At 30.7% G+C, this 13,550-nt stretch overlaps 1 protein-coding gene and 1 long non-coding RNA gene across 2 annotated transcripts; one reads left to right on the top strand and one right to left on the bottom strand.

Annotated features, from left to right (window-relative positions):
* Window positions 1–616: 616 nt before the first annotated feature.
* Window positions 617–2,411, bottom strand: LOC132926980 (uncharacterized). Its single transcript, XR_009661588.1, has 3 exons — window positions 1,177–2,411; window positions 927–1,100; window positions 617–815 (listed from the first exon to the last, which is right to left on the bottom strand). It is a non-coding gene; the product is annotated as an uncharacterized LOC132926980 (long non-coding RNA).
* Window positions 2,412–7,557: 5,146 nt separating this feature from the next.
* LOC132924725 (uncharacterized) lies at window positions 7,558–13,179 on the top strand. The gene is given in 4 exon segments (XM_060989170.1): window positions 7,558–7,899; window positions 7,988–8,709; window positions 12,217–12,334; window positions 12,336–13,179. Coding segments are annotated over 3 exon segments (1,167 nt in total). The 5' UTR covers window positions 7,558–7,899; window positions 7,988–8,092; the 3' UTR covers window positions 12,768–13,179.
* The last annotated feature ends 371 nt before the right edge of the window (window positions 13,180–13,550 follow it).

The following is a 13,550-nucleotide window of genomic DNA, read 5'->3' as shown; positions in this document are numbered from 1 at the left end:
TTAAAAAATTATATAATATATATAGTATAGGATATTACAGCATCATCATTTTTTTTTTTAACGAAAGTAATCGGTCCAATGTGATTATACTCAATAGTTATTATAACACTACGAGTACAAAAATATGTACATAAAATTAACAAAGACACATTGTTATATAAACATTATTTACAGTCCGATAAAAATATGATTTATAAAAAAAAATATCTTTAACCTAAGGAAACGTATAAAGAAAACATTAAGTCAAATAAATCAACAATATGGTTTTAGTTTAAATATAGATACATACAATATATAAAAATGTTATAGAAACGATAATCTATAACTAAAACAAAAATAAAATTGATAACCAGTCGATTAAACTAATAACTATACATAATAATGTTGATAATGGAATAATTAATATATGATTTATCGCAGTGTTGCGTACAATATAATTACGTATAATTACATAAAAAGGAAACAATACAATAAATTATCACAAAGCATTAATAAACGTTCAACGTTTAGACCTAATTTTTTTTTATTATTATTTATTTATTTATTTATTATACATTTATAATATATACTATATCTATGTCTTAACCTAATCTAACTATAATAACTATATGCATTACTTTATTACTTATATTTTCGATGTCTTCGGATTTAAACTTGAGCGTGGTGTGTACTACGAATCGCACATTTTAAGCACGGCGGTACAGAGGTGTTAGTGTATTTGAATGACACGTGTCTGCTTTCACGACCATCGTAAAAACTAGGGACTCGTCGTTTATTGCACAACGAGCACAAACATATAGGGTCCATATAGGGTTCTATAGTAAATAGAAAAAATAATTAAAAATAATTAATGATCACAAAAGTAATGGGTAATAAGACGTTGAAGATGTTTTAATATCTGTATTATACTTTAGACAGTTTGATACCAAATATTTTTTGTCTTCAACCATCATATTATTATACAGTTCATCGGGTTCCAAAACGTATCTCGAATACTTGCCACCGTTCGGCTTTTTTACAATTGGTTCGTCCGTCCCACGAACCTCGTCGTCAGTCTTCTTGTTTGTCGATTCCGTTGTCAGTTTTAAATTTTAGCGGATCTACAAACGATACTTGTTATTATTAAGTTATAAAAAAACAAATGAATAGTGTACAAAAAATTGCAAATGTTTATACTTTTTATTTAGATGCCGGTCATCAATTGTTGTTGCTACCATCGTTGTCTCCTCGGGTTTCGTGTCCCAATACCAGTCCAAGGCGGTCCTGGTTTTATGAAACTTATTGCAGACGTAATATATCGGATCCAAAGTTCGACTTTCCAGTTTCGTACGATTGCGGTTATTGAACACTTCACTTTCGGACGAACAGAAATCGATAAAAGCCGAATACGGGTCTGGTACGAAACGTCGACAATCAAAATATCGACAAGTTAAAATGTCGACGGTTGAAACATCGACAAGTACAAAATGTCGACGGGTCATTATAACAACAGGTACAAAATTTCGACAAATTACAATGTAGACAGGTACAACATTTCGAAAAAAAAAATTAAATTTTATTATTTAACGTTGAGATAAAATGAACGGTATTCTTTTATATTTAGTATACAAAGATAAGGATAAAATAAATAGTAGATATTTCTTATGTGATGGTGTGGTCAAATCAAATCATTTCGATCATTTCGACAACGCGCGTGTACGATTATTTATGTACCTACCTCGCAGAGCCTACGTTTAAAACAGTACCAACAATATTCCATCAGTTATATTCAATTCATGCTCCAGTTGGACATTGTACAAATTCGCGAATTTTACCTCTGGTTTTTGCTCTCTTAAGTAGTAAGTCTAAACAATGTTATATTCGTATGTTTCAAGATTTACAAGACTATGCATCGGAAAATAATATAGTTTTACAGCCGGATTATATTTTAACCGATTTTGAACAAGCGGCTATTAGTGCAGTTAAACAAGAGTTCACAAATAGTCAAAGTCGATTATGTCTCTTTCATTTGGGACAAAGTATGTGGCATTATAATTTTATTTTATTTCATGTTTCCTACATTTTATTTTTATTTATATCTATACCCAAGAATATTTATTTTATTTATATAATTCGTATTTCGTATTTTATACTTTATTTGATTTTTATAATTCATATTTATTTAAATAAATTAAAATAATAATAATTTTAATTAATTTAATTTGTCGATATATTGACCTGTCAACATTGTTTACTTGTCGATATAATGATCCGTCGACATTTTGTACTTATCGATGTTTCAACCGTCGACATTTTGATTGTCGACGTTTCAACTGGCTCCCGCCGAATACACGTCGGTTTCATTCTTGAGGACAATGATATCATCGTTGGACGTAATCGTAAAACTGTAATCTTCTGGATTCGATAAATCCGTCAAATCTATACACCCAAATAATGCAAAACGATTGATTAATTAAAAACAAATCTTATTATTAACGAGGCGCGTGTTGTTATTAATTTATTATGAGTACTTGTTTGACTACGGAACGCATTCGTGACCATCTTAGCGACGTGAACGTTCAACGCACGGCGATTCACCGCCGAGTATAATACATACGACAGATGTTTTAACTAAAAAATTCATTGTCCGACGACTGAGCGCGACATCACACACTTCCTTTTCGTACCTAGAACCGTTCACTATGTCACAAATACAAACGTTTGAACATTGAAGCGTTCATTCGCGCTGGCGATTATGCGTTTGCTATCCTAACGTATAACATACCAATCTCATATCGGTGGATTTGTGCACGTTTGGATGCATCGTGTAGGCGAAGAATATATGCAAACCCAATTCATTCTCAGACGATTAACCGGGGTTTTTATTGATTCCGCCGTTTTAAGATCTATTGAAACAATTTTTACATTTTTTTATTATTAAAATAAATAACATACAAAATATTCAACGGATTTATAGCCGTTGGAATCATATAAAAGAGTTCGGTGGGGTTGATACACGGCGCAATCCATAGATTTCTTAGGTACAGGAAAAAAGTCATTTCGACGTAATGTATATTCGCCCGTTTGTCCGTCCGCCGGATATTGTGATTGACGACATAACGTACCAAAGCGTGTATGTGATAATACTAAAAATTATATAACTCTGCCAAAAGAGAAAATAAAAAAAAATACAGGTGAAGTTATGTTTTATATTACAGTCTGCACACATACATAATACACACTATAGAATCTATAGTATAGATCACTTAGTACTTATTATATAGCCATCATATAGGTATGCAAACGTTTCAGCATTTATGTAATATTATACACTTGGTCAATTTATAAAATTGCCTATATTAAATCCTTAAAAACGGTTAGTGTTGAATGTTCCTTATCTAATATAGCTGATATAGATGATAGGGACCGAGGTTCTACACGTAATTTGCTTACAATTCTAATTGCATATGAATATGACATATATGACGTACAAGGTCTTTTTAAAATATTATTCAATAATAAGTGTAGGTACGACCTCTAGATATTTCAGAATCAGGTACGAAATATAGCGCACTGAGCACAAGTAGGTATACAACTCTAAATGTCATAGATGTATTATACTGTAGTCTGTAATGTAATGAAAATGATATATTGATATACACTATAATATATCCTCATAAATTACATTTAATTTTACATATTTACTAGATGATATTTATAAATCAAGTAAATCAAATACTATAGAATTATCAATACAGTTAAATACTCAAATCATTACATTAAATACCATATTAGTCATATTACAATAAAATACCCGATAATAATAATGTCACACATTTAACATACAGATGCTCTGAGAGATGCCACAATTTGTGATTACTGATTTGATTTCGAGCAAATGTTAATAGATTTTGTAATAATGAGTGTTTGATAAAAGAATCACAGTGTTTAATAATTATTTGTAAGTTACTTGGTGAATACTCAGTACTGTATATGTTATATTATTTTTAATAACTGTGACAATATAGTAAAATAAGTAGATATTAGCCATTAGGTATAATTTGATGTGTGTAATAAACATTTAACGATAAGAACAGCAATAAAGATTATTAATAAGATGTGATGGAAATTTTCCCAAGTTATACTTTTATGTACCTAGTTAATAATACATTTATTAAAGAAAAAAATGCATTGAAATTACCGCTTCCAAGTGCGCGATACAATTGGAGTAATAAATTATACCGCTGGATAGCGAATTAGAAGACATATCGTAATGAATACGTTATATTATATCAATACTTTATACTATATTATGTTATACCTACAGTGACGGCCAAGCCAGGTCGGCGATTTAGATTTTAGAGAAAAGAAACTATTCTTATATAACATAATAGGTAATAGGTAATCTGTATCATGTACAACACTTCAATTATTATTTTCAGTAACCTTGTAATTATTATAATGAATTGAGCAATGAACTAATAAGTAATAATTTATTAGAAATACAAATACAAAATGATTAACGATTAACTAATAAATTCAGTTTTAACGTGATTATAATTTCTACAGCAAGTTCGGAATTTGGGAATTATACTTGTACACTATACTATTACTTATTATTTATATATATATATATATATTACTTATTATTTGATTAGAAATCATTATTTTATTGATATTGTGAATTGTGATATTATTTTATAAAATTTCAACTTTTGAAAGTAGAGAGTGTCAATGGATGTTCCTTTTCCTTATGTTTTTCAAGTCTGGTATAAACGTAATTATTTTACTTGTTGTATTAATTGAGTAGTTGAGTTGTACACTATAATACACTATACAGATTGTAAATATCTTTATCTTTATAAATAATAAAAATAAAAAATGTCAACTTTAACTTTGTCATATTTATGTAAAACAATTAAATAATTAATAAATAACATAACACATTGGTGTAGCTTATTATAAGCATTAAAAACACTGTACATAAGAGTGGCGTGCGGTGATATATTATATAATTTTTTTTACTAAATTCATAAGGATTAGTATTTAAAAATTATACAGATGTGTATAATACAATCAATTCGTTTTGTAATCTAATAAAATCAATCATTTCTTCGAAATTTGGTTGTGGAAAGTTTTCTAGGCTTCTAGCGCAGAATTTAGAAACTCTATCATATAGTTTGAATATTTATTTAGGTCAATTAATGTTAAAAATTCAAATTTGTTTAAAGAATTAAATCGTGTTTTCAAATTTGTTAATGTGTTACCCGATATTTCATTAAAATTTATTTTATAAAATATTTTCAGAGTTTTTACGTTATTGCTCAAAATCGGCTTTATTTAATAAAACCGTTTCCCAGAATGTATTAAATAGCTTTAACCTATTATATTGTAGATGACATTTATAGTTTTTTCAAAATTTTTCAAAATTATATTGTCATTAATTGTCAATGTACCAGTAACGGCAATACCCGTGGGCCGCGACCCGTGTAATGTGTAATATAATAAAAGTTTATTGATAGAATGATAGGTAATAAAAATAATCGAATACTACGATATACAACGGAAAAATACTGAATTATGTTTTTAAAAATATCAATAAGCGTTCAGAACAGCGTTTTCATCCACCTTGTAAAAATGTGGATCTCTCGTTCTAGGCTTTTACCACAACCGGTCTTTTCTATAATAACAATACAGGTCACCTTTAATACGACCTTTTCTGTTTTATCTAAACGTAAAAAATGCATTAAATTTAATTTCTTTCGAAGAACTAAATACATTTTTTTTTTAAATTGAATACTCAAACAAGAATTAATATAAATAGTATTGTTTATAATGTATACATCGCCTTGTTATTTAACATAATACATAATACATATTATACAGAGTATAAATAATTAAAGTTCACTAATTAAAATTAAAATTATAATTTTAGTTTATATTATTAATAAATGTATTATCAATATTATATATTCTTATCTCACAGACCACAGTTTGTTAGTATAACATAGGTAGTATATATAACATACAACATACACATATATATATATATTTTAATTCATTTTTTTCGCTGTTATGGAAAAATTCAAAATTAAATCAGAAAAAAATCAAGACTTACTTGAAATGAACATTTATATCCACTTATGATTTTTATATTATTATTGAAGTGTATAAATTGTACGGAATTACTATGATCGAATATTTGATACAATAAAATACGAAATATGGTTTATCCTGAATCCCTGCACACATCAGCACTGCAAAGTGCAGAGTTTCTAGACCCTAGACTATAGAGTTTGAGAACCCCTTGGACTCTACTCAATAATATTGGTATACTCCGCTCCACGAGAGAAGCAACAATCTCGTGTCCCGACCAAATTGCGTTCAATTCCGCGCATCCACGCCTATTTGATTTACCGGCGTTGTAACAACCGTCAACACGGTCGGTTATGCGGTATACATGGTTTATAGTGTGTATCATAACACATAGTGGGGGAAACGGGGCTTCGTCACATTCGCTGTCGTCAATCCGCGCGTGCGTAAGACGTGTTTACTTCACTCGTGGCGCGAAGTACAGAAATATTAGAAATAATTTGGTGGAAACACTGGAAACAATGACCGCCTGGTATTAAAAGCCAAAAGATGAAAGATTTTCGAATTTTACTCTGTATAAATGTATAATACGTAATTTCTATATTTTTTCCGGGACGTCACAATAAGCGACGACCCATCATTATCATTGTTGCCAAAACATAAAAGATTAACGTATTGTTTAATGTAATCATAAGTCCTACTAAATTGTTATTTGTATTTGTGTGTTAATTTGTTCACAATTTGTTTCTCTGAAAGTTATTCCCCTCCCTTGAAAAGAAACATTGGTGTTCGGATTTGGTCTAAACACATTATGGTAACATTGGTACCCCTACTTTATACTTGAGTCTCCAACATAGCAGTTGCGGAGATAATGGTATTATGAACAAACAGCTGTAAAGTAAACTATACCCGATCGACGGTATGAATCAGGAGTGCCCAATTTTTGCTCGAGAACCTTATAAAAATTAAAAACGGTTTGCGGGTTAATATGCATTTAACAATCACGTTCATAATTTTTAGTTTGATAGAAAATAGAAATGCAATGAACTAAGAGCAAGTTTTTAACGGAATAAAAAACGGTACAATTTAAAAAAACGTTGTGTATATTCCCTTAACTCAAATATGCATCATAGTTTTGTTTAACAATACTGAATGTAATACGTATAATATTATACGACGCATAAAAATGAATATGACAATATTGTTTATAGAATAGCATATTTGAGTTTCGAACAGTTAATATTTTTGATCGTCGGCAGTGCGGTCAGTCCGCAGTTTGGAAACTGCTGCGATACACGGACTACAGGACAGGTATTGTAATAGTTCTCGTACGTTTTAAAATGCCGTCCCGTCAACAAACGAACAAATCGAACAATAAAACGGTATGCGACAGCTGCAGCTGCCTCGTTGCAGTGTCGGCGCCCGTTTTTCGTAAACCCACTACCCCGCCCGCCCACCCATCCGCCCGCCAAAAAAAACCACTGTTCGCTCGGCGGCGAGACACGGTCGTCGCGCGCGCCAGATGAGCACAACCGTACAGTACAGGTCGTGTTCGATAAGAATAAGATATCGTTCTTTCCCGTGTCGTAGGTATCCCGCCAAATCTAATCGCCAATTTTCTTTATCTCTTTCGTTTTATCGTTTCCACCACACACCTCGACGGCAGCGCTCGTGGTCCCGACGCACCACCGCCGACCTCCACAGGCTCCACACTGCTTGCAACAGTCGCAACGGGTCCGGCATTTATTTCACGCACGGCTACCGCAGCAGATGCCCATGTCCAGAATTCCGTCCTTCTCTGCGCTCGCTCGTCGCTCTCACTGAACGGTAAACATTATTTCGTTAATATTTTTATTTTTGTTTTGTTTTTTTTTTTTTAATAACACCGACAATATTATTATTGACGTCGGTTTAGTTCGTTTCGGAGACAACAGCATCGCCGTCCGCCACCTCTAGTGAAACGTGACACACACGCGGTTCGCATTGTTTACACGGGATACGAAGAGGCACACCGCCCGCCATGTCTGCCATTTCGGAAACCGTCGTTAAGGTAAACCGCCCCGACGACTGCTCCGCACCGCCGCTGTCAAAGGACGTGGTAGCCGGTCCCGAAAAGCCGCCGAATAACGAACCCGCCGTGGTAGTGCCTAAGATCGAAAAGGACGTCGACAACTACTGCTCCGCACCGCCGCCGTCAGAGGACGTGGTAGCCGGTCCCGAAAAGCCGCCGAATAACGAACCCGCCGTGGTAGTGCCTAAGATCGAAAAGGACGTCGACAACTACTGCTCCGCACCGCCGCCGTCAGAGGACGCGGTAGCCGGTCCCGAAAAGCCGCCGAATAACGAACCCGCCGTGGTAGTGCCTAAGATCGAAAAGGACGTCGACAACTACTGCTCCGCACCGCCGCCGTCAGAGGACGTGGTAGCCGGTCCCGAAAAGCCGCCGAATAACGAACCCGCCGTGGTAGTGCCTAAGTTCGAAAACGACGTCGATGCCGCCGATAGCCGTGCGTCGTCACCATCGGACAGGGACAAATCCGCATCGCCCATAGAACAAAAATACCGTGCAGATTCCTCTACGACGCCGTCGCCGCAAGGAGACGAACCAATGGACTACATTCCCAGCTCCGCCGACAGGTAATAAAATATAATATTAATCTGATTTTGATGAATAACAAAATCATAAATAGTAAATAAATAACAAGACGCAATGACTATCATTTTTGGCGCGCACTGTTTCGTCCGTATTTATTATTATTATTATTATTATTAGTTAAATCAACATGTGCGCGGGATACATCGATATGTGAGAAAGTTATACTGGTATTTGCCATTTGGTTACTATCGATACTGATTTCCGATGTTTGGAATTGGCCGTGATAATGAATAAAAGATTATGGTAGTATATTAATATTACTGTTGTAGTTGATGATTTTTAAGTTTTAATATAGAGTAGATAATATAGATATGTAGATTACGTAGATTACGTAGATTATGTATATTATTGAGTATTGACCGACGTAATACTATATTAGTTATAATTTTATTATTATTTACATTTAGTAGACTTAATTAGTTGTCTACAACTTTTATTTTTTTTATTTTTATCGACTTATTAATATTTTCAGTACAATACATTTACCATATCGGTGTAACATAAAATATGTTCCTAATGCACTATCGATGTGTTTAAAACAGTTTAATGAAAATTAATGTGGGTACCGACTCATGCACTGTTGCACCTATTATTCTTTATTCATCCATATTTCAGTAGGTGCACATTTAAGTTTTTGATAGTCACCGCGAATGTGAAAAAAATATTTCGCAATATTATATAACAGACGAAGAATATTTGTTTAAATATATTGTATATATTTTTTTTTATTTCCCACGTAGGTACTTAACTGTAGTACATCAAAAGTAGTTTAAAATTGTATATATTAATAATATATAATAAACTATATTTTCACGAATACTAGGTATTATAATTTTTAGTTATGATTTAACTTAATTTTGATTTTATTTATCGTGTCTAATGACTAATTGACATCAAAAAATGCTTTTATTGGTCCCGATTTCCAATCGTCAAGTATAAGATATGCGGAGCTATTGAATTGGCGGCCTCCACAGTGTTTATTTTATAAATTCATCGGTTATCAATAGTCATTTTCGTTGACTATCGTTGTTACAAATACTCAAATAAGCTTTGCATCCTCGTTTAGTACATACTCATTTTTTTGACCGCTTTAATTTTATATTTAATTATGTTGGTACAAATTGCGACGAACTGCAAGTACTGCGTTTATTGTTTAAAAAATGATATCAGTATATCAGTAAAATCTCTTATATTTATAAAGATAATTAAATTGTATATAGATGACGATGGTTGTAACTTGTGACTGTGAGGTCGTCGCATGTGTTTTCTCTGTCTTACACACATATGATATAGTAAATTTTCGTTCACCAGTTTCAATAGCGTTCTTATAGTTTTTATATTAGAGCGAATTGATCTATTATTAAATTTTTAGGTAAGAACATCATCTATGTTCTCTCGTTGATTTTTTACGATATTTTAATTTTTAAGTGAATTATGAGGATTTTCAAATATTTTAATATTTTTTATACTTATAATCAGGGCTAGGATTTGTATGCAATAAAAAATTGTAAAATATGCGTAAATATGCATTTACATTTTTATAAGATAAAAACAAAAATATAGTTACAAAAAAAATATTTATTTATTGAAATACATCAGTGATATTGGCTGTTTGTCTTAATAAAATACAATTGAGAAATAAAATAAAATTTATAATTCACATTCAATAGTGGAAATACCTGTATTACATGCTACGAACACATATTTTTAAAAATTTCGAATATAAATGATCGGCGATTGGATCGGAATATTGATTTACTATAACACATGCATTTTTGCATTCTTATAATCGAAATATGCATTTTATTAAATATATTTATTTATTTAATATAATATGAAATAATATGCATTTTATCCAAAATATGCAAAAACATGCTAAATAAAAACCACCATTTATCTCATCATAAGATGATTCGTGGACATTACTGACAAAATCAATAATCAGAAGTAGAAAAAAAAACATGCTGTTGCATATAAATCCTAGCCCTGCTCATAAGTCATAACTCACCTAAAAATTAAAATATCGTAAAAAACCAACGAGAGAACATAGATGATGTCTTACCTAAAAGTTTAATGATGGGTTAATTCACTCGTCATGTCAAACTAAAAGCATGCTATTGAGACTGGTGAAAAATTTATCATATCGTACATGTGTAAGACGGAGACAACACATGCGGGTGCGCGTCCTCTTAATGCGTTATCGGATTAATAATTGGATAATTTTAAGCAGTTATCCGGCACTGTTCGCTAAAAATATTAAAGTGGCCTACTTTTTCAACTTAAATATTTTGAGAACCACTTGTTGAACATTAAATTAGGAGCCAATTCAATGATTGCCAAGATATGTACAATGGATTCAGGCAAATTTATTCATTATAATTGTACTAATGTGAATTTCATTTAGATTATAACTATAATAATATAGTTTATTAATGTTATCTCAATTATCTGTTTAAAACTATTTTTCTCTAAATAATTAGGACTTTAATTTAGAATATATAATAATATATTTAACTCATCGTATGTATCAAATTTGAAATAACATGCAAGTTATATATCGAATACAGACATGCAGTAATTTCCTACTAAGTGTTGGTTTTCACAAAATTATTATAATTTATACTTATCTATACAAAACACAAATATAAAATCCAAATACCACCCATCATTGTCCTATGTTTCTAATGCTTCTATTGAGTTTCTCAAACTCAGAACCCATGTGAAAGGTACTTATAATATTGGATAACAATTATTAATTTAATCTATAAAAACAGTTCTCTTAAGTCGGGTCCACATATTGACTAGAGGTGCCAATTGAGTTTTAAAATAGGGCTACCAAATTATTAAACAGGCCAAATTTTTCCAACATATCAGAATATAGTAAAAAATAAAAACAGTGAAATTTATTACTGTTTTAAAAGAATTTGAAGTTTGAAGTTAAGAGTTTTTGAATAATTAATAAAATTAATAACGTAAGATTGATTTTTACAATTTTTTTTATGATTTTATTTATATTACAATGTTAAGTAGTTAATAAAACAGAGATAAATATATTTTTTAATTTTGATCCATTGATTATAATGAATATAATCTTACAACTGTCAAGAAATGTTGACTACAATAAAGATTAAAACAATATATTATTTATAAAATATTTTTCAATAATTATTATTATAGTTTATTTATTATATTTTAGCTATATCGGCACAGTATAAAATTAAGGCAGGCCAATATGGTACAGGAAAAAATAGGGCAACCAATTTCCCCTGATAGAGACAACACAATTAAAACAAAAGTATTTGTATTTTTTTAAAACAATTTAGGTACCTAGTACTGTTTGTGATTGAAAAGTTTAATTTTTGCTCCCAACATAATAGGTAAAATTATAAAGGAAATAAAAATGTATTAATCATAACTTAGATTTACAAAATAAAATCTATAAACATTAATTTCAATTAGTTATTAATTGCAATTTTTTTTTTTTACAGTGAAATTGAAGACGATACCTATTCTATCAAAGACGAAGTTGTAGATTTAGGAAACGATACATATTTTTATGATGATAGAACATTTCCATTTAAAGTTAACACGCCAAAGAAGGTTGGTTTTTGATCGTGGACTCGAACCCGATCATATTGTTGGCGCAACCGAACAAAATGGAAAATTAATGTTTTTAATCGCATGGAAAAATTCAGTAGACGGAGAAGCTGACTTGTTGGAAGCAAGAGAAATTTATGAAAAATCTCCTCAATTGGCTATCAAATTTTTTGAGGACCGTCTCATTTATATTCCACCTGATCCACCTATCGATGTAGAAGATAAAGAAAATATAAAAGATGTAGAAGATGTAGAAGATATAGAAGATGTAGAAGATATAGAAGATATAGAAGATATAAAAGATGTAGAAGATATAGAAGATGTAAAAGATGTAGAAGATATAAAAGATGTAGAAGATATAGAAGATATAAAAGATGTAGAAGATATAGAAGATATAAAAGATATAAAAGATATACAAGATATACAAGATATACAAGACTAATTTTTATACCTATAAAATATATATTATTAATTGAATGAAACACCATTATAATTAGTACAAAGTACATTCATTAACATTTAAGAATTAAAAATAACATATTTAAGTATATTTTTTGTACAGTTATTTTAACTTTGAAGTATTTGAATTTTTTTTGTAAGTAAATACATGTACTCATTTATTTTTTTAAGAATTCCCTATTTTATGATTTATGTAATTCAAGATTTTTTGTATTCAATAGCTTTTATTTTTTTTTTCATATGAGTTATAATCTTCGGTATTAATAAGTTGCAGCTATCCTTAAAAATATAGGTGTATCGAATTAATTATTGTATTATTATACATGTTTAACTGTTTTATTTAAGACCTTATTTTAACGTTACTGGCCATTGAAAAATAAAGAATATAAATTTTATTTTGTGTTGTAACTATATAAGATTTGTGTTAAATATACTTTGTTATGTACATCACATTACCATGAATATTATGTAATATGATGTACCTCCCTAGCGATATCTGTATAAAAATGTTTTTTATGATATTTTTTGTGTGGCCAACCTAGTATTCTATTCAATATTTGTATAGAATAAGTAAAAAAGTCGATTAAATCTATTGCAAGTTATGTTTCGAGTAATTCCCTACTGGAATTGGTGTTGGAGATTATCATAAGTAATAGCCTACCTGGCTGCTTATACAGTGGACGACGCTTATAAGACTCACTTTCACACCGGTGTTTCCTATCGCCCTCCACCGACCAGTCCGATGAAAATGTTATTAGTTATTAGT

Source organism: Rhopalosiphum padi, chromosome 3 (assembly GCF_020882245.1).
Source record: "Rhopalosiphum padi isolate XX-2018 chromosome 3, ASM2088224v1, whole genome shotgun sequence".
NCBI lineage: Eukaryota > Metazoa > Arthropoda > Insecta > Hemiptera > Aphididae > Rhopalosiphum > Rhopalosiphum padi.
The sequence above is the reverse complement of the archived record's forward strand: the minus strand, read 5'-3'. Positions and strand labels throughout refer to the sequence as shown.